The following is a 24,930-nucleotide window of genomic DNA, read 5'->3' on the forward strand; positions in this document are numbered from 1 at the left end:
AGTAACAGAGTGATCCCCCACTGATCAAAAGGCAGTCTCCCCTCTCCAGTAGCAGAGTGATCCCCCAGTGATCAAAAGGCAGTCTCCCCTCTCCAGTAGCAGAGTGATCCCCCACTGATCAAAAGGCAGTCTCCACTCTCCAGTAGCAGAGTGATCCCCCACTGATCAAAAGGTAGTCTCCCCTCTCCAGTAACAGAGCGATCCCACCAGTGATCAAATGGCAGTCTCCCCTCTCCAGTAACAGTGATCCCACCAGTGATCAAAAGGCAGTCTCCCCTCTCCAGTAACAGTGATCCCCCACTGATCAAAAGGCAGTCTCCCCTCTCCAGTAGCAGAGTGATCCCCCAGTGATCAAAAGGCAGTCTCCCCTCTCCAGTAACAGAGCGATCCCACCAGTGATCAAAAGGCAGTCTCCCCTCTCCAGTAACAGTGATCCCCCACTGATCAAAAGGTAGTCTCCCCTCTCCAGTAACAGAGTGATCCCCCAGTGATCAAAAGGCAGTCTCCCCTCTCCAGTAACAGAGTGATCCCCCCAGTGAACAAAAGGCAGTCTCCCCTCTCCAGTAACAGAGTGATCCCCCACTGATCAAAAGGCAGTCTCCCCTCTCCAGTAACAGAGTGATCCCACCAGTGATCAAAAGGCAGTCTCCCCTCTCCAGTAACAGAGTGATCCCCCACTGATCAAAAGGCAGTCTCCCCTCTCCAGTAACAGAGTGATCCCACCAGTGATCAAAAGGCAGTCTCCCCTCTCCAGTAACAGAGTGATCCCCCAGTGATCAAAAGGCTGTCTCCCCTCTCCGGTAGCAGAGTGATCCCACCAGTGATCAAAAGGCAGTCTCCCCTCTCCAGTAACAGAGTGATCCCCCACTGATCAAAAGGCAGTCTCCCCTCTCCAGTAGCAGAGTGATCCCCCAGTGATCAAAAGGCAGTCTCCCCTCTCCAGTAGCAGAGTGATCCCCCACTGATCAAAAGGCAGTCTCCCCTCTCCAGTAGCAGAGTGATCCCCCACTGATCAAAAGGTAGTCTCCCCTCTCCAGTAACAGAGCGATCCCACCAGTGATCAAATGGCAGTCTCCCCTCTCCAGTAACAGAGTGATCCCCCAGTGATCAAAAGGCAGTCTCCCCTCTCCATAACAGAGTGATGCCCCAGTGATCAAAAGGCAGTCTCCCCTCTCCAGTAGCAGAGTAATCCCACCAGTGATCAAAAGGCAGTATCCCCTCTCCAGTAACAGAGTGATCCCCCACTGATCAAAAGGTAGTCTCCCCTCTCCAGTAGCAGAGTAATCCCACCAGTGATCAAAAGGCAGTCTCCCCTCTCCAGTAACAGTGATCCCACAAGTGATCAAAAGGCAGTCTCCCCTCTCCAGTAACAGAGTGATCCCCCAGTGATCAAAAGGCAGTCTCCCCTCTCCAGTAACAGAGTGATCCCCCACTGATCAAAAGGTAGTCTCCCCTCTCCAGTAGCAGAGTAATCCCACCAGTGATCAAAAGGCAGTCTCCCCTCTCCAGTAACAGTGATCCCACCAGTGATCAAAAGGCAGTCTCCCCTCTCCAGTAACAGTGATCCCCCACTGATCAAAAGGCAGTCTCCCCTCTCCAGTAGCAGAGTGATCCCCCAGTGATCAAAAGGCAGTCTCCCCTCTCCAGTAACAGAGCGATCCCACCAGTGATCAAAAGGCAGTCTCCCCTCTCCAGTAACAGTGATCCCCCACTGATCAAAAGGTAGTCTCCCCTCTCCAGTAACAGAGTGATCCCCCAGTGATCAAAAGGCAGTCTCCCCTCTCCAGTAACAGAGTGATCCCCCCAGTGAACAAAAGGCAGTCTCCCCTCTCCAGTAACAGAGTGATCCCCCACTGATCAAAAGGCAGTCTCCCCTCTCCAGTAACAGAGTGATCCCACCAGTGATCAAAAGGCAGTCTCCCCTCTCCAGTAACAGAGTGATCCCCCACTGATCAAAAGGCAGTCTCCCCTCTCCAGTAACAGAGTGATCCCACCAGTGATCAAAAGGCAGTCTCCCCTCTCCAGTAACAGAGTGATCCCCCAGTGATCAAAAGGCTGTCTCCCCTCTCCAGTAGCAGAGTGATCCCACCAGTGATCAAAAGGCAGTCTCCCCTCTCCAGTAACAGAGTGATCCCCCACTGATCAAAAGGCAGTCTCCCCTCTCCAGTAGCAGAGTGATCCCCCAGTGATCAAAAGGCAGTCTCCCCTCTCCAGTAGCAGAGTGATCCCCCACTGATCAAAAGGTAGTCTCCCCTCTCCAGTAACAGAGTGATCCCCCACTGATCAAAAGGTAGTCTCCCCTCTCCAGTAACAGAGTGATCCCCCACTGATCAAAAGGCAGTCTCCCCTCTCCAGTAACAGTGATCCCCCAGTGATCAAAAGGCAGTCTCCCCTCTGCAGTAGCAGAGTGATCCCCCACTGATCAAAAGGCAGTCTCCCCTCTCCAGTAACAGAGTGATCCCCCAGTGATCAAAAGGCAGTCTCCCCTCTCCAGTAACAGAGCGATCCCACCAGTGATCAAATGGCAGTCTCCCCTCTCCAGTAACAGAGTGATCCCCCACTGATCAAAAGGTAGTCTCCCCTCTCCAGTAACAGAGTGATCCCCCACTGATCAAAAGGCAGTCTCCCCTCTCCAGTAACAGTGATCCCCCAGTGATCAAAAGGCAGTCTCCCCTCTCCAGTAGCAGAGTGATCCCCCACTGATCAAAAGGCAGTCTCCCCTCTCCAGTAACAGAGTGATCCCCCAGTGATCAAAAGGCAGTCTCCCCTCTCCAGTAACAGAGCGATCCCACCAGTGATCAAATGGCAGTCTCCCCTCTCCAGTAACAGAGTGATCCCCAAGTGATCAAAAGGCAGTCTCCCCTCTCCAGTAACAGAGCGATCCCACCAGTGATCAAAAGGCAGTCTCCCCTCTCCAGTAACAGAGCGATCCCACCAGTGATCAAAAGGCCGTCTCCCCTCTCCAGTAGCAGAGTGATCCCCCAGTGATCAAAAGGCAGTCTCCCCTCTCCAGTAGCAGAGTGATCCCCCAGTGATCAAAAGGCAGTCTCCCCTCTCCAGTAACAGAGCGATCCCACCAGTGATCAAAAGGCAGTCTCCCCTCTCCAGTAACAGAGTGATCCCCCACTGATCAAAAGGCAGTCTCCCCTCTCCAGTAACAGAGTGATCCCACCAGTGATCAAAAGGCAGTCTCCCCTCTCTGGTAGCAGAGTGATCCCCCACTGATCAAAAGGCAATCTCCCCTCTCCAGTAACAGAGCGATCCCCCACTGATCAAAAGGCAGTCTCCCCTCTCCAGTAACAGAGTGATCCCCCACTGATCAAAAGGCAGTCTCCCCTCTCCAGTAACAGAGCGATCCCACCAGTGATCAAAAGGCAGTCTCCCCTCTCTGGTAGCAGAGTGATCCCCCACTGATCAAAAGGCAGTCTCCCCTCTCCGGTAACAGAGCGATCCCCCACTGATCAAAAGGCAGTCTCCCCTCTCCAGTAACAGAGCGATCCCCCACTCTTCAAAAGGCAGTCTCCCCTCTCTGGTAGCAGAGTGATCCCCCACTGATCAAAAGGCAGTCTCCCCTCTCCAGTAACAGAGTGATCCCCCACTGATCAAAAGGCAGTCTCCCCTCTCCAGTAACAGAGTGATCCCCCAGTGATCAAAAGGCAGTCTCCCCTCTCCAGTAACAGAGTGATCCCCCACTGATCAAAAGGCAGTCTCCCCTCTCCAGTAGCAGAGTGATCCCCCACTGATCAAAAGGCAGTCTCCCCTCTCCAGTAGCAGAGTGATCCCCCAGTGATCAAAAGGCAGTCTCCCCTCTCCAGTAACAGTGATCCCCCAGTGATCAAAAGGCAATCTCCCCTCTCCAGTAACAGAGTGATCCCCCAGTGATCAAAAGGCAGTCTCCCCTCTCCATAGCAGAGCGATCCCACCAGTGATCAAAAGGCAGTCTCCCCTCTCCAGTAGCAGAGTGATCCCCCACTGATCAAAAGGCAGTCTCCCCTCTCCAGTAACAGAGTGATCCCACCAGTGATCAAAAGGCAGTCTCCCCTCTCCAGTTACAGAGCGATCCCCCAGTGATCAAAAGGCAGTCTCCCCTCTCCAGTAGCAGAGTGATCCCCCACTGATCAAAAGGCAGTCTCCCCTCTCCAGTAGCAGAGTGATCCCCCAGTGATCAAAAGGCAGTCTCCCCTCTCCAGTAACAGAGTGATCCCACCAGCGATCAAAAGGCAGTCTCCCCTCTCCGTAGCAGTGATCCCACCAGTGATCAAAAGGCCGTTTCCCCTCTCCAGTAGCAGAGTGATCCCCCAGTGATCAAAAGGCAGTCTCCCCTCTCCAGTAGCAGAGTGATCCCCCAGTGATCAAAAGACAGTCTCCCCTCTCCAGTAGCAGAGTGATCCCACCAGTGATCAAAAGGCCGTCTCCCCTCTCCAGTAGCAGAGTGATCCCCCAGTGTTCAAAAGGCAGTCTCCCCTCTCCAGTAGCAGAGTGATCCCCCAGTGATCAAAAGGCAGTCTCCCCTCTCCAGTAACAGAGCGATCCCACCAGTGATCAAAAGGCAGTCTCCCCTCTCCAGTAACAGAGCGATCCCACCAGTGATCAAAAGGCCGTCTCCCCTCTCCAGTAGCAGAGTGATCCCCCAGTGATCAAAAGGCAGTCTCCCCTCTCCAGTAGCAGAGTGATCCCCCAGTGATCAAAAGGCAGTCTCCCCTCTCCAGTAACAGAGCGATCCCACCAGTGATCAAATGGCAGTCCCCCTCTCCAGTAACAGAGTGATCCCCAAGTGATCAAAAGGCAGTCTCCCCTCTCCAGTAACAGAGCGATCCCACCAGTGATCAAAAGGCAGTCTCCCCTCTCCAGTAACAGAGCGATCCCACCAGTGATCAAAAGGCCGTCTCCCCTCTCCAGTAGCAGAGTGATCCCCCAGTGATCAAAAGGCAGTCTCCACTCTCCAGTAGCAGAGTGATCCCCCAGTGATCAAAAGGCAGTCTCCCCTCTCCAGTAACAGAGCGATCCCACCAGTGATCAAAAGGCAGTCTCCCCTCTCCAGTAACAGAGTGATCCCCCACTGATCAAAAGGCAGTCTCCCCTCTCCAGTAACAGAGTGATCCCACCAGTGATCAAAAGGCAGTCTCCCCTCTCTGGTAGCAGAGTGATCCCCCACTGATCAAAAGGCAGTCTCCCCTCTCCAGTAACATAGCGATCCCCCACTGATCAAAAGGCAGTCTCCCCTCTCCAGTAATAGAGTGATCCCCCACTGATCAAAAGGCAGTCTCCCCTCTCCAGTAACAGAGTGATCGCACCAGTGATCAAAAGGCAGTCTCCCCTCTCTGGTAGCAGAGTGATCCCCCACTGATCAAAAGGCAGTCTCCCCTCTCCAGTAACAGAGCGATCCCCCAGTGATCAAAAGGCAGTCTCCCCTCTCCAGTAGCAGAGTGATCCCCCACTGATCAAAAGGCAGTCTCCCCTCTCCAGTAGCAGAGTGATCCCCCAGTGATCAAAAGGCAGTCTCCCCTCTCCAGTAACAGAGTGATCCCACCAGCGATCAAAAGGCAGTCTCCCCTCTCCGTAGCAGTGATCCCACCAGTGATCAAAAGGCCGTTTCCCCTCTCCAGTAGCAGAGTGATCCCACCAGTGATCAAAAGGCAGTCTCCCCTCTCCAGTAGCAGAGTGATCCCCCAGTGATCAAAAGGCAGTCTCCCCTCTCCAGTAGCAGAGTGATCCCACCAGTGATCAAAAGGCCGTCTCCCCTCTCCAGTAGCAGAGTGATCCCCCAGTGTTCAAAAGGCAGTCTCCCCTCTCCAGTAGCAGAGTGATCCCCCAGTGATCAAAAGGCAGTCTCCCCTCTCCAGTAACAGAGCGATCCCACCAGTGATCAAAAGGCAGTCTCCCCTCTCCAGTAACAGATCGATCCCACCAGTGATCAAAAGGCCGTCTCCCCTCTCCAGTAGCAGAGTGATCCCCCAGTGATCAAAAGGCAGTCTCCCCTCTCCAGTAACAGAGCGATCCCACCAGTGATCAAAAGGCCGTCTCCCCTCTCCAGTAGCAGAGTGATCCCCCAGTGATCAAAAGGCAGTCTCCCCTCTCCAGTAACAGAGCGATCCCACCAGTGATCAAAAGGCAGTCTCCCCTCTCCAGTAACAGAGTGATCCCCCACTGATCAAAAGGCAGTCTCCCCTCTCCAGTAACAGAGTGATCCCACCAGTGATCAAAAGGCAGTCTCCCCTCTCTGGTAGCAGAGTGATCCCCCACTGATCAAAAGGCAGTCTCCCCTCTCCAGTAACAGAGTGATCCCACCAGTGATCAAAAGGCAGTCTCCCCTCTCCAGTAACAGAGTGATCCCACCAGTGATCAAAAGGCAGTCTCCCCTCTCCAGTAGCAGAGTGATCCCCCAGTGATCAAAAGGCAGTCTCCCCTCTCCAGTAGCAGAGTGATCCCCCAGTGATCAAAAGGCAGTCTCCCCTCTCCAGTAACAGAGCGATCCCACCAGTGATCAAAAGGCAGTCTCCCCTCTCCAGTAACAGAGTGATCCCCCACTGATCAAAAGGCAGTCTCCCCTCTCCAGTAGCAGAGCGATCCCCCACTGATCAAAAGGCAGTCTCCCCTCTCCAGTAACAGAGTGATCCCCCACTGATCAAAAGGCAGTCTCCCCTCTCCAGTAACAGAGTGATCGCACCAGTGATCAAAAGGCAGTCTCCCCTCTCTGGTAGCAGAGTGATCCCCCACTGATCAAAAGGCAGTCTCCCCTCTCCAGTAACAGAGCGATCCCCCAGTGATCAAAAGGCAGTCTCCCCTCTCCAGTAGCAGAGTGATCCCCCACTGATCAAAAGGCAGTCTCCCCTCTCCAGTAGCAGAGTGATCCCCCAGTGATCAAAAGGCAGTCTCCCCTCTCCAGTAACAGAGTGATCCCACCAGCGATCAAAAGGCAGTCTCCCCTCTCCGTAGCAGTGATCCCACCAGTGATCAAAAGGCCGTTTCCCCTCTCCAGTAGCAGAGTGATCCCACCAGTGATCAAAAGGCAGTCTCCCCTCTCCAGTAGCAGAGTGATCCCCCAGTGATCAAAAGGCAGTCTCCCCTCTCCAGTAGCAGAGTGATCCCACCAGTGATCAAAAGGCCGTCTCCCCTCTCCAGTAGCAGAGTGATCCCCCAGTGTTCAAAAGGCAGTCTCCCCTCTCCAGTAGCAGAGTGATCCCCCAGTGATCAAAAGGCAGTCTCCCCTCTCCAGTAACAGAGCGATCCCACCAGTGATCAAAAGGCAGTCTCCCCTCTCCAGTAACAGAGCGATCCCACCAGTGATCAAAAGGCCGTCTCCCCTCTCCAGTAGCAGAGTGATCCCCCAGTGATCAAAAGGCAGTCTCCCCTCTCCAGTAGCAGAGTGATCCCCCAGTGATCAAAAGGCAGTCTCCCCTCTCCAGTAACAGAGCGATCCCACCAGTGATCAAAAGGCCGTCTCCCCTCTCCAGTAGCAGAGTGATCCCCCAGTGATCAAAAGGCAGTCTCCCCTCTCCAGTAACAGAGCGATCCCACCAGTGATCAAAAGGCAGTCTCCCCTCTCCAGTAACAGAGTGATCCCCCACTGATCAAAAGGCAGTCTCCCCTCTCCAGTAACAGAGTGATCCCACCAGTGATCAAAAGGCAGTCTCCCCTCTCTGGTAGCAGAGTGATCCCCCACTGATCAAAAGGCAGTCTCCCCTCTCCAGTAACAGAGCGATCCCCCACTGATCAAAAGGCAGTCTCCCCTCTCCAGTAACAGAGTGATCCCCCACTGATCAAAAGGCAGTCTCCCCTCTCCAGTAACAGAGTGATCCCACCAGTGATCAAAAGGCAGTCTCCCCTCTCTGGTAGCAGAGTGATCCCCCACTGATCAAAAGGCAGTCTCCCCTCTCCAGTAACAGAGCGATCCCCCACTGATCAAAAGGCAGTCTCCCCTCTCCAGTAACAGAGTGATCCCCCACTGATCAAAAGGCAGTCTCCCCTCTCCAGTAACAGAGCGATCCCCCAGTGATCAAAAGGCAGTCTCCCCTCTCCGTAGCAGAGTGATCCCCCACTGATCAAAAGGCAGTCTCCCCTCTCCAGTAACAGAGTGATCCCCCAGTGATCAAAAGGCAGTCTCCCCTCTCCAGTAGCAGAGTGATCCCCCAGTGATCAAAAGGCAATCTCCCCTCTCCAGTAACAGAGTGATCCCCCAGTGATCAAAAGGCAGTCTCCCCTCTCCAGTAGCAGAGTGATCCCCCACTGATCAAAAGGCAGTCTCCCCTCTCCAGTAGCAGAGTGATCCCCCAGTGATCAAAAGGCAGTCTCCCCTCTCCAGTAACAGAGTGATCCCACCAGCGATCAAAAGGCAGTCTCCCCTCTCCGTAGCAGTGATCCCACCAGTGATCAAAAGGCCGTTTCCCCTCTCCAGTAGCAGAGTGATCCCACCAGTGATCAAAAGGCAGTCTCCCCTCTCCAGTAGCAGAGTGATCCCCCAGTGATCAAAAGGCAGTCTCCCCTCTCCAGTAGCAGAGTGATCCCACCAGTGATCAAAAGGCCGTCTCCCCTCTCCAGTAGCAGAGTGATCCCCCAGTGTTCACATGGCAGTCTCCCCTCTCCAGTAGCAGAGTGATCCCCCAGTGATCAAAAGGCAGTCTCCCCTCTCCAGTAACAGAGCGATCCCACCAGTGATCAAAAGGCAGTCTCCCCTCTCCAGTAACAGAGCGATCCCACCAGTGATCAAAAGGCCGTCTCCCCTCTCCAGTAGCAGAGTGATCCCCCAGTGATCAAAAGGCAGTCTCCCCTCTCCAGTAACAGAGCGATCCCACCAGTGATCAAAAGGCAGTCTCCCCTCTCCAGTAACAGAGCGATCCCACCAGTGATCAAAAGGCCGTCTCCCCTCTCCAGTAGCAGAGTGATCCCCCAGTGATCAAAAGGCAGTCTCCCCTCTCCAGTAACAGAGCGATCCCACCAGTGATCAAATGGCAGTCTCCCCTCTCCAGTAACAGAGTGATCCCCAAGTGATCAAAAGGCAGTCTCCCCTCTCCAGTAACAGAGCGATCCCACCAGTGATCAAAAGGCAGTCTCCCCTCTCCAGTAACAGAGCGATCCCACCAGTGATCAAAAGGCCGTCTCCCCTCTCCAGTAGCAGAGTGATCCCCCAGTGATCAAAAGGCAGTCTCCCCTCTCCAGTAGCAGAGTGATCCCCCAGTGATCAAAAGGCAGTCTCCCCTCTCCAGTAACAGAGCGATCCCACCAGTGATCAAAAGGCAGTCTCCCCTCTCCAGTAACAGAGTGATCCCCCACTGATCAAAAGGCAGTCTCCCCTCTCCAGTAGCAGAGTGATCCCACCAGTGATCAAAAGGCAGTCTCCCCTCTGCGGCAGCAGAGCGATCCCACCAGCAATCAAACGGCAGTCTCCCCTCTCTGGAGGCAGAGTGATCCCACCAGTGATCAAAAGGCCGTCTCCCCTCTCTGGTAGTGGAATGATCCCATCAGTGATCAAAAGGCAGGCAGCCAGAGCTCACTTTCCACATTCACCCCGATGTTTCAATCTCCCTCGTTGCTTTAATTAATGGAAGCATTAATTGGTGAAACGAAGATGAACAACAGCTCACACCCTGTCCTGCAGCATTCTCACCAGGAGGCTCACACATGCTGTCTCTGCCTCTCGAAATCCTCCCAGAGACCGCAGAGCACTGAACACACAGGTGATCTCCAAACTGCAAACCACAGGCTCTAACAGTTCCAGAACCACATTCAGGACGGAAAACAAATGTAAAAGACATAGAGGTGAAATATATGGTTTCATGATCTATCAGAAGATGTCGACCAAAGGAGCATTATATGCAGGTGCTGCCTTGACCAGAAAGAAGTCTTTCAGAGAGCGACCAACATTAACATTGTAATTGTCAGTCCCTAGTCACCTTCCACAAGAGTCAATTGTGATCATCAATACAAGAAAATAAATCCCATTGTCTTTTCTGCCAATATAAAGCAAGTAAGTTAGTTTTTTTAAATTATATAGTCAGTGCTGCAGTCTGCTCGGTTTTGTTGCGGGGCAGATGTTCAGCAGAGTGCTAAGAAGCATAAAAATCCACCTGTGTCACTGTCTCTTTCTAAGGCTGACTGGTCAGCTTGATCCAAATCAGAGTACGATAGTAACTGACGACTTGTAAGTTTCAACTAGATTGTCAAAGAACTCTTATACCATGAACATGATACCGTACAAGAAGCTACATCGAGTGTACTTATTCTTAAACTGCACTGTGCTCATTAAAAGATCACATGTAAACTGAACTAGTTTATGATTTCTATTTGACTTGGCTTCACGAACACTGATTTACAAGGGATTATTGAGCACACAGTAGCAGGTGTGAGACCACAGAATTCAATTTACATAACAATGGATGTTATTGTACCTCGATCATACTGTTGCTAATTAGGTGTTAAACACTGATTGCTTTCTATCATCTTAAATACATGTTGTCTGTCTACTATAGTGACTGATCTCAGAACAAGAAAGAATATCTATCAGATGCACTAAGTAATAATCATGCTGAATTATAATTTTTTCTAAAATAAATTTTAAAGGCTAATTTGTTTTGATCTGTAAACAACACAGCAAATTGTATATAAAACAATTTGTAGATCATGCAATCAAAACCACTACATTTACATTATATCTTTTAACATAAAATGCTAGAAATAGAAAAGGGCCAGTTATTCCCTTTAGTTCCATACAGTCAGATCCTGTGTCCTGATACACTTTACCTTTAGATCCTCTAAGTGATAAAAATGCTATAGAATGTATACTTGAGTAATGAACAATAAAGTATGCACCATTTCTGGAAGGAATAGAATTCAAAAGATGTTACAGATCCCGTGTGAAGACATTTTGTGCTCCAATCAGTCCAAAACGTCTGACCCCTACTAGGTTTCGAAATTAAAGACTTTTTCTTTGAGAACTCCTCGTGGACATTGCAGTCAGTGAAAGTTTATTTGACTAATTCATGGGATGGTGTGTTTGTCACACGAGGGAAATTTAAACAGACTGGTCTTATATTGAATTAAAGAGAATTAGAGAATTCCTACTCATTAGGTTTGAGCAGGTGCGATTGGTGAGTATATTCAAGAGAAATAGTCAATAGGATTTAAATTGTTAAGGAACAGAGGGATAGAAGGTTAAATAGTGCTAAGGTAAGAGATCAGCTATCATCTTATGGAATACTCATGCCTCTTTATCTTAGCTTTTTGTTTATTTTTGTTTAAATAAACCACTAATCACAGGCCTCCAGCCAGAAAGGCAATCACTCTCTGGATTCTCCTACAAAGCCGATGTCTAATCCAATTTACTACCTCATCCCTGAATGCCAAGTGACTGAACCTTGTTGGCCAACCTTGTCAAATGCCTTGCTAAGGTCCATGAAGAAAACATTTGCTGCCCTGCCTTCATCAACATTCCTGGTAACTTCCCCAAAAAAACTCTATAAATATTGGTTAGACATGACCTACCATGCACAAAGCCATGTTGACAATCCCTAAACACTCCCTGTCTATCCAAATACATGATCTGGTGGAATATCTTCCAATAATTTACTCACCACTGATGTCAGGCTCACCGGCCTATAATTTCCCAGCTTATTCTTAGAGCCTTTCTTAATCAACAGAGCAAAATTAGCTGACCTCCAATCTTCGGGCACCTCACCTGTTGCTAAAGACTTAGCCACTGCAATTTTTGCACTAGGCTGCCATGCTGATTATTTTTGATTTAATTGTCCACACATTGAGATGAGAGTGCCTTGCACTCATCTCTTTGCCGAACTGAGGCTGCGGCCTGCAACTAACAGGCTCCTGGATCGGCTGTGACTGGCTTCGTGAGTGCGAACTCACTTTTGTGAATTTTAGTTCTGAATGTTATTTGCCTGCTTTTTATTGCTCGCTCGATTTGTCCCTTTTTTTTTGCACATTGGGTGTTTGATGGTCTTCTTTTTCAATGGGTTCTACTGGGTTTCTTTGTGTTGTGCCTGTCAGTAAGGAGACAAATCTAAAAGTTGTATACAGTATATATACTTGGGTAATAAATGTACTTTGAACTTTGAAAAACTTTGCAGTCTCACCACATATGCATGGCAAGATTGCTGTCTAGTTTAAATAAATTTTCAGTACCTGCCATCCCTGAAACCCACAGCCCCCTTTCAATATCAGTTATCTAGTCTTGTTGGTAGGTCAGCCATGCCTTGTGATTGGTCTCATCTGGTGTGCCAGCACCAGCTGTATCTATAATCTCACTTCATTCTCACACAGAGGGGAGGATTTCCAGGAAGTCAATGCAGACTGCTCCTAAGAAATAAGATCACAATGACTGCCCCTCTTCATTGATCATTGCTGCACACTGACAAGGTAAATGTCAACTGAGGATGGGCACCTCATATAATGGACTATTTTGCAACTCAAAACCCAGTTGGAGAGTTATGCTCTATTCCGTTGGTTCTTCCATCGACATTAATTTAACTCCTTGATCATGTTCCCAGAATAACCCCCCCCCCTCAGATTTTCATTGTTCTAATATATGGAAGAAGTTAGGGTAAAACACTTCCTTTAGACTCAGTTAGTTCTCTTGGGGCAGCAAGTACAACTGGTGGGTTTGAAAGGGAAACTTCTTTTAAGTGAGGAAAACATGAAGTCATTTTACAACCAGGTCTGAGGCGGAAACAGTGAAAAATGGAAAACTTTCAAATCTCTTACTATTTTTCCTTTCGGTTAGTCTTGACAAAGGGTCTCGGCCCGAAACGTCGACAGTGCTTCTCCCTATAGATGCTGCATAGCCTGCTGTGTTCTACCAGCATTTTGTGTGAGTTGTTTGAATTTCCAGCATCTACAGATTTCCTTGTGTTTGCTCTTTAAATTCACTACTGCGAAGCCTCTGCCAGTGATGCCTACACTGAAGAAGTTTAAATCTTCTCTTCGACGGGAGTTCAGTGAAACCCTCTCTCGCTGCTCCCCATCTATAATTCCTTCGGCCCTCCAACTTTTCGATCATATTTTGACCCAGACCCGCTATTACAGCCATATATCCTTCCTTGGAATGTGTCTCCGCCGCCAACTGACTCCAGTTGGCTTCAGGATCCGTTTTCGAGCTTCTCAATTTGGACCTTCTGAGGATCCCAGGTACTCACATTTAATTGACTCTGCCTCCCGTTGTTTCTCCCGTCAAGCTCTGAGGGTGACACTCTCCGCCAGGAGAAGGTACCTGGCGTCCCTATCACAATCCCTTCCACGCCTCCAGGACACCTTTTTCTCTGTTTGCAATGGACCTGTCTGTTATTTCATCCTCCGTCGGATCCATGCGTGCAATCGCCGTTTCTTTGAGTTTATCACGTCCTGCAAGGATCGCAAGATCTTCCATCTGCAGACCTCAGTGCATGGTCTTTGTATCGCGTCTCCGGCCCCGGTAGTCAATCTCGGCTGCCCCAGTGACCCAGGGCATTTTGAAAACCCGGACTCCAGCGCCATCACCGCGCGTTCCAACGATCATGGACAGCTTCAAAGCGATTGCACAACCACTGACTGCGACTCCAGCCTTGAACTCCAGGCCGGGTCTTCACATGCTGCGATTGTGACTCCCGTCTCCCCTTCCCCCACCACCACTCTGCAATCCCCTCTCCCTCAGATCCCATTGTCAGCTCCTGGGCCCTCAGAGGCTCCATCTTCCTTTCACCCCAACCCTCCCCTCTCCACTGACACTACCAGCCTCCCTCCCCCCTCTGATCCCATCTCTCATCCGTGCCGGGTCTTTACCATTCCCTCCGACCTTCAACTCTCTGAGGCAGAGCGCTCTGTCCTCATTAAGGGCCTCACCTTTGTCCCCCTTCGCCCACACCTCAGCGAGTTCTGCGTACGCCATGACGCTGAACTCTTCTTCTGCTGGCTCCGTCTCTGAGCTTACTTCTTTGACAAGGACTCTCCTACACCCACCGATGACCCCTTCTCCCGTCTTCAACCCTCCTCCTCTTCATGGACACCCCGCTCTGGTCTTCTACCTGCTCTGGATCTCTTTATTGCTAATTGCCAACGGGACATCAACCGTCTTGACTTCACCACACCCTGTTCCAATTCCAACCTCACTCCTTCCGAACGCTCTGCTCTCCGCTCCCTCCGCACCAATCCCAACCTCACTATAAAACCTGCTGATAAGGGCGGAGCTGTTGTTGTCTGGCGTACTGACCTCTACCTGGCCGAGACACAGTGACAACTCTCTGATACCTCCTCTTATTTACCCCTTGATCATGATCCCACTAAGGAGCACCAGGCCATTGTCTCCTATACCATCACCAACCTTATCAGCTCTGGGGATCTCCCATCCACTGCCACCAACCTCATAGTTCCCACACCCCGCACTTCCCGTTTCTACCTCCTACCCAAGATCCACAAACCTGCCTGTCCAGATAGACCTATTGTCTCAGCTTGCTCCTGCCCCACTGAACTCATTTCTGCAGACCTTGACACTGTTTTATCCCCCCCTTGTTCAATCCCTTCCCACCTATGTTTGTGACACTTCTCATGCTTTGAATTTTTTCAATGATTTTAAGTTCCCTGGCCCCCACCGTCTTATTTTCACCATGGACGTCCAGTCCCTATATACTTCCATCCCCCACCGAGATGGTCTCGAAGCTCTTCGTTTTTTTTTTGGATTCCAGACCTAACCAATTCCCCTCTACCACCACTCTCCTCCATCTAGCAGAATTAGTTCTTACTCTCAATAATTTCTCCTTTGGCTCCTCCCACTTCCTACAAACCAAGGGTGTAGCCATGGGCACCCGTATGGGTCCCAGTTATGCCTGCCTTTTTGTTGGCTTTGTGGAACAGTCCATGTTCCAAGGCTATACGGGTATCCATCCCCCTCTTTTCCTTCGCTACATCGATGACTGCATTGGCGCTGCCTCTTGCACGCGTGCTGAGCTCGTCGACTTTATTAACTTTGCCTCCAACTTTCACCCTGCCCTCAAATTTACCTGGTCCATTTCCGACACCTCCCTTTCTTGATCTTTCTGTCTCCATCTCTGGAGACGGCCTATCTACTGATATCTACTATAAGCCTACAGACTCTCACAGCTACCTGGACTATTCCTCTTCCCACCCTGTCTCTTGGAAAAATGCTATCCCCTTCTCACAATTCCTCCGTCTCCGCCGCATCTGCTCTCAGGATGAGGCTTTTCATTCCAGGACGAAGGAGATGTCTTCCTTTTTTAAACAAAGGGGCTTCCCTTCGTCCACCATCAACTCTGCTCTCAAACGCATCTCTCCCATTTCCCGCACATCTGCCCTCACCCCATCCACCCGCCACCCCACTCGGGATAGGGTTCCCCTTGTCCTTACCTACCACCCCACCAGCCTCCAGGTCCAACATATAATTCTCCGTAACTTCCGCCACCTCCAACGGGATCCCACTACCAAACACATTTTTCCCTCCCCCCCTTCCTGCTTTTCGCAGGGATCGCTCCCTACACGACTCCCTTGTCCACTCGTCCCCCCCATCCCTTCCCACCGATCTCCCTCCTGGCACTTATCCTTGTAAACGGAACAAGTGCTACACCTGCCCTTACACTTCCTCCCTCACCACCATTCAGGGCCCCAGACAGACCTTCCAGGTGAGGCGACACTTCACCTGTGAGTCGGCCGGTGTGGTATACTGTGTCCGGTGCTCCCGGTGTGGCCTTTTATATATTGGTGAGACCCGAGGCAGACTGGGAGACCATTTCGCTGAACACCTACGCTCGGTCCGCCAGAAAAAGCAGGATCTCCCAGTGGCCACACATTTTAATTCCACGTCCCATTCCCATTCTGATATGTCTATCCATGGCCTCCTCTATTGTCAAAATGAATCCAAACTCAGGTTGGAGGAACAACACCTTATATACCGGCTGGGTAGCCTCCAACCTGATGGCATGAACATTGACTTCTCTAACTTCCTTTAATGCCCCTCCTCCCCTTCTTAGCCCGTCCCTGACATATTTAGTTGTTTGCCTGTTCTCCATCTCCCTCTGGTGCTCCCCCACCCCCACTTCCTTTCTCCTGAGGCCTCCCGTCCCATGATCCTTTCCCTTCTCCACCTCTGTATCACTTTCGCCAATCACCTTTCCAGCTCTTAGCTTCATACCACCCCCCTCCGGTCTTCTCCTATCATTTCGCATTTCCCCCTCCCCCCACTACTTTCAAATCTCTTACTATCTTTCCTTTCGGTTAGTCCTGACGAAGGGTCTTGGCCCGAAACGTCCACAGTGCTTCTCCCTATAGATGCTGTCAGGCCTGCTGTGTTCTACCAGCATTTTGTCTGTGTTGTTGTTTGAATTTCCAGCATCTGCAGATTTCCTCGTGTTTGCACTTTAAATACTGTAGGATCTCAGTGGCTCAGGCAGCAACTATGGGGAAAATGGAGAGTTGGTCCTTTGGGCTGAAACTCTTCCATTTCCTTCCATTGTTGCTACGTGACCCATTGAGCTCCTCTGGCAATTTGTGTGCTGCTCCAGATTCCAGCAACTGCAGTGTCTTGTGTCTCAACAGTGGAAAACTGTTTCTGCTTTTTCTACTGTCCCTAAACAGACAGCAACTTGGAGGAAGGGTCATTCTGTGCAATTTATCGTAGGAAGATGGAATTCTATTTATATTGGAAAAGGACATTCAGTATTTGTCTTGTGCAATTAAATGGCCACAATTCAGTAAAACAAGGTTGAATGGATAAATCAGTAAAGAAGGGTTACTTAATGCTGAAGTTCTCAAACCCTTTATGAGTTGTTCTACTATAACACGTTTATAATAACATAATTTGGTTATAACATGATTGATAATTCGGGAATACAATTTGCTCAGATCACACTCAGGAAAACCTTTTTAAGTCTGTGCTTAGACAGCTGCAGCCTGTTCTCCTCTGTAACATTAAGTTTCTTAGGAACGTAGCTCTCATACTACAGCTGAACTACCTGGATCTGTACTCCAGTGTTGCAAGCACATAATAATAGCTGTGAAATCTTGAGAATAATTGCAGTGTTTCTATTGGTTATGCACACAACAATAAGTAGCAGAAAAAAATCTTGCATTTTAGCATGCAGAATTTTTCACATACCTGCGATCCTTTAGGTGGGAAGCATTGGCAGACTGAACAATCTCTCCCATCACAGGGACCAGTGTAGCCAGGTAACCCCTGAAACGGGAAATTGTTGGTGAGAAGCAGATAAGGTGGAACAGACAAAAAAAAAATAAGCTTAACATAGATTGCACTCATATTTCACAAGGTTGACTCTGAGGAAATAATGGATGAAGTGGTCAGAAGTTTATTCAAATACCTAGGCTTTAAAAAGCACCTTAAACAGTGAAAGGGATATAATTCGAAGTTCAAAGTAAATTTTATTATCTATGTCACCACTTATAACCCCAAGATTCATTTTCCTGCAGATGTACTCAGCAAATCTATAGAATAGTAGCTATAACAGGATCAATAAAAGATCAACCAGAGTGCAGAAGACATCAAACTGTGCAAAAGCAAATATAGATAAATAGCAGTAAATAATAAGAACATGAAATAACAAGAGAGAGTCCTGAAAGTGAGATCATTGGTTGTGGGAAAATCTCAATCGATGGGCAAGTGAGTATATTTATCCCATTTTGTTCAGGAGCCTGATGGTCGAGGGGTCGTAACTGTTCTTGAACCCAGTGATGTGAGTCCTGCCGCTCTTGTTCCTTCTACCTGATGGCAGCAGCGAGAAAGGAGACTGGCCTGGCTGGTGAGGATTTCGGAGGGTAGATGCTGCTTTCCTATGACAGTGTTTCATGTAGATGCGTTCAGTGGTGGAGAGGTGATGGACTAGGCTGTTTCCTCTACTTTTTGTAGGATTTTTCATTCATGAGGATAAGTGTTTCCATATCAGGCCGTGATGGAGGCAATCAGTACACTCTCCACTACATATCTATAGAGGTTTGCCAAAGGTTTTGATGTCATGCTGAATCTCTGCTCTAATGAAGTAGAGGTGCTGCCGATTCTCTGAAGACTCCAAGGAAGTAAAGGCACTGCCATGTTTTCTTAGGAGTCTGCAGAGATTCAGCAGGAGGTTTTGGAAAGAGAATTGCAGAATTATTGTTGCAATGAATAGAGTCAGGGCTGCCCAGGAGGCCTTTAGTGCAAGAGAGCACAGAGGTTGGAGGCTTTTAATGCAAGAGGCCAGACATAATACTGAGGGCATTATGCAACTCGAGAGGATAGGGTTTTGAAATTCAAAGCACAACACAGTTCAGAGCCAATGTAACACAGCCATGGTGCAAACATGGGCAAGAGTGGGAGGGAGGAATAGGGCTTGATTCGCCCTTGTTGTTTCATTGCTTGTTGTGCTGTGTTGATCGACAGAGCACGGTGCCACCGGAATGAGTGGCAACACTTGTGGGCAGCCCCCACCATCTCCTTAACAAGAGAAAATCCGCAGATGTTGGAAATCCGAGCAAAACACTCTCTCTCTCTCTCTCTCTCTCTCTCTCTCTCTCTCTCTTTCACTCTCTCTCCCCCCTCCCTCTCTCCTCCCCCCCCCTCTGGAAAAAAGTACAATGTTACGAGCCAAACCCTTCGGCAGGACTGATAACCCTACTTTTCTCCATAGATGCTGCCGGGCCTGCTGAGTGCCTCCCGCATTTTGTGTGTGTTGCTCAGCACAACCTTAGCCATGTTGGTTTTTACCACAAATGGCACATTTCACTGTGTGTTTCGATGTACATATGATAAATAAATCTGAATCTAAGGTAGCAACTTTTAAAATGACTTTACGATGATTACAAGATTACATGGAACGTGGGATGTTGCCAACAACAGTATTAGACTGACAAAAGTCATGGGAGGATGGTCAAGTAGCAGATCAGCTAAGATGGGCTTGAGGGCCTCAGAAATGGAAATGGGTGTTCCGGATAATGTCACGGACTTGTCATTGGATACTTAATGCAGAATCAATGCATTGCACCAAAAATTATAAATGGTTTGCTTCAGCCAGGGAGAGGGATGTAGTCAATGTCTAGCGAACCGAATTTGCAGTGTGTGCTGATGATGTTTCAGGCTTCCCAAGATTTGTTTTAAGGTGCTACTATCTCATTCCAGGTCAGAGTATGAGCAAGCTATCTGACCCTGTGGAGATATTGTTTAGAGTGTACTTGGCGTCATGTACTCAGGGTACAAATGGAAGCTGAGGTCAATTATCAGCAATGCTCTTGTTAAATTCCAGAGCAGAAACAAGGGGTCCCTGTTTCTATTTCCCTTGTTTCATGTGGTGTATTCAGATGATGTTTCTGAGATGCCCCTGTGTAAATAAGAAGTAGGAGGGGCAACATAGGGGGCACCCTTGGACAGTTTCACAGGTAACAGTTGAGAAGCAAGAAGAGAAGTCACTGCAGGTGATGCTCTGATAATAACTAGGACTGGTGAGTGCCAGTGGAATCTCGTTGGAGGAAGATGGCTGGGCCTGATGTCTATGGCAACAGTCTGGTTGAGAGAGATGAGAACAGCTCTATTACCCTTCTCAGGCTCACCCAGAACATCATTGGTGACTTTGGCCAGAGTTGTTTCAAGGCAGTTGCAGAAGTCAAAGATCATTTGGAAAAGGGGATACATTTTAAATATGGAAACACATTTCTGGACACGAAGAAAGAAGTAACGCTTGACAAATGTTTCAAGGACGAAGGGGTTGAGAAATGACAGCAGATTTCAATGTGACCAGAAGAGGGAAACTCGTTAACAAGATCATTTAAAATGTGATCAGCATTTAAGTATAAATACCTTTCTCAAGATATCTGGCATCTTTCACCCAGGGTCAAAATGTCTTATACTAGGTGTAGATTTATGGTAAAAAGGCTTACATTCAAAGGAAATATGCCAGTACTTTACTTCACATAAAGAGCGGTGGATGCCTGGAATGGACTGCCAGAGATGGTGGGGATAAATACGGTAGCAGCATTTAAGAGTCTCTTAGATAGATATGTGAATGTGCAGACAATCAAGGGATGTGGACGTTGTAGGCAGAAGGAATTAGTTTAGTTAGCCCACACAAAACGCTGGAGGATCTCAGTAGGTCAGGCAGCATCTATGGAAAAGAATAAACAGTCTACGTTTGGGGCTGAGAGCTTTCAACAGGTACTGAAGAAGAATCTTGCTTGGTCTGAATTATTAGCTATTTATTCTTTCCCATAGATGCTGCCTGACCTGCTGAGTTCCTCCAAAGCTTTGCATGTGTTGGTCTGGTTTTCCAGCATTTGCATGACTTTCTTTGTGTTTGGTTTAGTTTAATAGGCATTTAGTTGTTAGTTTAATTAGCCTGGCACAACATCATGGGCCAAAGGGCCTGTACCTGTGCTCTAACACTCCATCTTTACACTCAAAATAGGTTCAAAGTATTGTGGGCAGGTGTCTTGGACAAAACTTAGGTAAGTACGAGCTGGTGATGGAGGGAAACCTGAAGCAGGTGCACATGCACCACTAGGGATAGGAGATTCCAAGAGGATGTTTGGCCACCTTCCACCACCTCCTCTAGCAATGCACCTACCACTCTGTGTAAAAGAAAAGCTTGTAAATCTCCTTTAAAGTTAAAAAGGATCTAGTGCTTTCCTGCCATATATGATGAATAAACTCTTCTCGGGCTCCCAGCCGGGTACAAGTATTGATTTTAACAGACGTTTTGATGACTAAGCATGAAAAAGTTTGGTGGTATCTATACCCCTGTCCCCATCCCTCCTGATCGGTTAGTCCTCATTCAATCAGGCTTCCACTGTCCCTCCTTGTTTACAATCGAAATCCAGTTCTTGCTTAGACCGAGATCTTCGTCTTTGTTAAAATTCTTTTCCTCCAGTTTTATTTCAATGGCTTCCTTCACCAGGTGGTCCCAAAACCCACTGGTGCGATGCAGTAGTTTTCTGCTGTCGAAGTTAGTCCAATGGCCATTGTGAATGCAATGTTTGCTACCGCTAATTTCTCTGGGTAACTCAAACGGATACACCATTGGCTTTTGGGTCACCTGGAGAAGGAAGCCATTGAATTAAAACTAGAGAAGAAGAATTTTAACAAGATGAAAGTTTCATTTTAAGTAAAAACTGGAATTTGATTGTAAACAAGGCGGGAGAGCGGAATACTGATTGGATGAGGACTAACCAATCAGGAGGGACAGACAAAGGGGGTGTAAATATCATCAGACTAGACGTTCCTAGGCATCATCTCTGATGAAGATGGTAGAGTTTGTCGTCAAACTTCAGTTAAAATCGATACCTGTACCCAACTGGGAGCCCAAGAAGAGTTCATTCATCCTTTAAAGTCATTGGTGCCTGGAACTGAATGATATTTGAACAAGCCTGGGGAGGGCTCACATAAATATACACTCAAATCACCCAGGAGACTGAGTAGCAGCACCTGAATGTATTCCTTCTATTCTCACCATGTTTCGGCCAGGGCTCTGAGTGATGAATTCATATCATACATCGCACTGGGCCAGTGTGAACTCCACACGAAGCAAGTGAACTGCCTGTGGTCTGTTCCCAAGCAGACAAGTGCGGAATAATCAGTTCAGAGTGGAAACGGACTGCTTTTGTTGAAGAAAAAGGGTTTCTTATTCAGTGTAGTGAAACATAATTTATAGCCTTGTAGAAAGTTTCTGGTTAGGCAAATTCAGGCTTTGTGTCTTGTTGTTGCTGTGACCATGTCAAAGACGAGGAAATGCTCCTACTAGCCATTCACAAGGATGCATCAGTGCTGACGGGAGGCAGAGAGCTACAAACAACTCATCCAATGCCCATATCGTCGCTAAATCTTAGACTGATCGGGATGTGCTCTTTGAAATGGATTGAGGGTCCCTGATTAATGAACATGAGATGTAGGTAAAGAAGACCATCCTCCCTTCTCATTACCAATATCAGGGAGGAGGTACAGGAGCCTGAAGACCCAAAACTTAACATTTTACAAACAGTTTCTTTCCCTTGCCTTTCAGAATGGTCCATGTTATTCCCCTTTTCTTCTACTTATTTATATGTTACTTATTATTTTCAAATTTTATTGTAACTTATAGTTTTTTTAGGTCTTGCACTATACTGTTGCTACATAGACATAGGAGCAGAATTAGGCCATTTGGCCCATCGAGTCTGATCCACTATTTCATCATGGCTGATCCAATTTTTCTCTCAGTCCCAATCTCCTGCCTTCCCTCCATATCCCTCCATGTCCTGAATCTACCAACCTCTGCCTTAAATATACATAAAGTCTTGGCCTTCACAGCTGCCTGTATCAACGAGTTCCACAGATTCACCTCTTCATGGCATATGTCAGTGATAATCAACCTGATTTTAATTCTGAAGACAATGCTAAAGGCAAACAAATCATTTTATTTTGGAGGCAATAAAAGTACAAGAAACAATCAATAATTCTAAACTAACTAAAGGGTGCAAAAGGGGAACGTGAATGCCTTGGACAAGGTATAGCCTAAACAAATATCTGACACCAGCAACAATAAATACATTCCACATTTGCAGTGTAGTTTATACAAAGGAAGACTGAGACAAAATATAGAAAATATTAATAAACTTAATCAGCAAATTGACTCCATTTTGGTATGAAAAATAAGGAGCCACAGTCTTTGGAATTTAAATATCTTAGCGGACAAACAGGAATCTTTGGAAACAAATTCACAAGTTAACAAAAGTATTTATTGAAGACTTTGGGATTCATTGGTATTAGAATAGGATTAAAAGAAGGATGTTAAATATGTATAGAACCTTCACAGGCCATATTAGAATTACTGTGAACTTTCATGATAACTAAAAAATAGACTTCACCACTGCTTATAATTGTATACGATCCCATTAGAATTATATATAATTGCAAAAAAAAACAAATGTTTGAGAAAAACATCTACAAACATGCAAAAGTCAGACACAATTTATCAGTGAATTGAAACAGAGGTCATAAAATCTTTTTCAAAGGTAACTAGTTGCTTACCAAAGAGGAATAGTAAATGATATAAAAGTGCAGGAGATACATTGGCTTAGACTGGTGATTCATGCGGGGAAAAGTACCAGTGTAGCCTCCATACACAAACTGGCCTTTTCTGTTACAGCATCAGCCCCCAATTCCAGAGCCTCATGCCCCATCACATTGGTACTGATGCACCATCAATAACTCACTCTGAGACGTAAAAGCGAGGTATCGACTTTTATTGACTGGAAGAAGGAACGAGCAGTGAGTGACCACCAAACTACATCCTGGAGACTGAGAGGCCGGGCTCAGACCTCCATCACCTTTATACAGGGGTCTGTGGGAGGAGCCACAGGAGCAGTCATCAGGGGGCGTGTCCAGACAGGTATACGTAGTTCACCACAGGTACTTCCTGGGCGTCATCACTGAATACTTGCTGTCTGTTGCTTACATTGCCCTAGCACAGCAATGCTGATGTCTCCCTTTATACTGTACTTACATTGCCCCAGAGCCCATCCAGATTTAAACCTGATTTTGCAGTCATGTGCTGATTGCTCTGTCTATATGTGCTAAAGCTGCTTTACAAAAAGTTGTCATCAAAGACTCCGAGTCTCATGTCTATTGCTTAACTCCGCTGCATGGTGTGGCAACAAACTGCAAAATAGGATGCGTAGTATGCTATAGATCACTCACAGCCTCCACTGTTTGGCACTCTTTGAGTATATTTGGATGCAAGATAAATAGTTACGTTCAAAAAGATAACCCACAGCTACCAAAGCATCCCAGCAGTTTCCCACAGTTTTATCACTCTGTCCAATAGAACATGAAAGTAAACATGACCAGCAATTGAACCAAAGTGACATCAAGAAGATTTTTTTTAAAAACATAGCAACTAGTCAAGGTCTGGAAGGCAGTGCTAGGAAGCTGATTCAATTGTACCATTTGAAAGAGAGCTGGGTAGGTGCCTGAGAGCAAAGAATTTGCAAGGCTTTCAGAAGAGAGTTAGGGACTGGGATGGCCTGAATTGCTTTTGCATGGAGCTAATACAGACTAAATAGGCCCAATGACTTCCACAGCACAACCCTTCTGTGACTGCGCAATACTGCAAAGACACGGATTAGTGTCTAACATGTACAAGCAGAGCATCTGCTGACCAGACATTGAATAGATTTAAGCCCCACCACACAATAGACAATAGGAGCAGGAGTAGGCCATTTTGCCCTTCTAGCCAGCACTGCCATTCACTGTGATCATGGCTGATCATACACAATCTGTACCCCGTTCCTGCCCTCTCCCCATATCCCTTGACCCCGCTATCTATAAGAGCTCTATCTAACTCTCTCTTGAAAGCATCCAGAGACTTGGCCTCCACTGCCTTCTGGGGCAGAGCATTTCACATATCCACCACTCTCTGGGTGAAAAAGTTTTTCTGCATCTCTATTCTAAATGGCCTACCCTTTATTCTTAAATTGTGGCCTCTAGTTCTGGACTCACCCATCAGTGGGAACATGCTTCCTGTCTCCAGCATGTCCAATCCCTTAATAATCTTATATGTTTCAATCAGATCCCCTCTCATTCTTCTAAATTCCAGTGTATACAAGCCCAGTCACTCCAATCTTTCAACATATGACAGTCCCGCCATTCCAGGAATTAATCTTGAGAACCTATGCTGTACTCCCTCAATAGCAAGAATGTCCTTCCTCAAATTTGGAGACCAAAACTGCACACAATACTCCAGGTGGGGTCTCACCAGGGCCCTGTACAGCTGCAAAAGGACCTTTTTACTCCTATACTCAATTCCTCTTGTTATAAAGGCCAGCATGCCATTAGCTTTCTTCACTGCCTGCTGTACCTGCATGTTTGCTTTCATTGACTGATGTACAAGAACATCTAGATCTCATTGTACTTCCCCTTTTCCTAACTTGACTCCATTTAGATAGTAATCTGCCTTCCTGTTCTTTCCACCAAAGTGGATAACCTCACAC

At 47.7% G+C, this 24,930-nt stretch overlaps 1 protein-coding gene across 1 annotated transcript in view; it reads right to left on the minus strand.

The window, feature by feature from the left end:
• LOC140724601 (uncharacterized) overlaps positions 1–24,930 on the minus strand; it is a 284,720-nt gene that overhangs the window by 194,868 nt on the left and 64,922 nt on the right. Inside the window, exon 5 of the mRNA XM_073039025.1 lies at positions 17,087–17,164. Coding sequence (XP_072895126.1) covers positions 17,087–17,164 — 78 coding nt within the window. The remainder of the gene's footprint in view (positions 1–17,086; positions 17,165–24,930) is intronic.

Source organism: Hemitrygon akajei, chromosome 3 (assembly GCF_048418815.1).
Source record: "Hemitrygon akajei chromosome 3, sHemAka1.3, whole genome shotgun sequence".
NCBI classification, from domain to species: Eukaryota; Metazoa; Chordata; class Chondrichthyes; order Myliobatiformes; family Dasyatidae; genus Hemitrygon; species Hemitrygon akajei.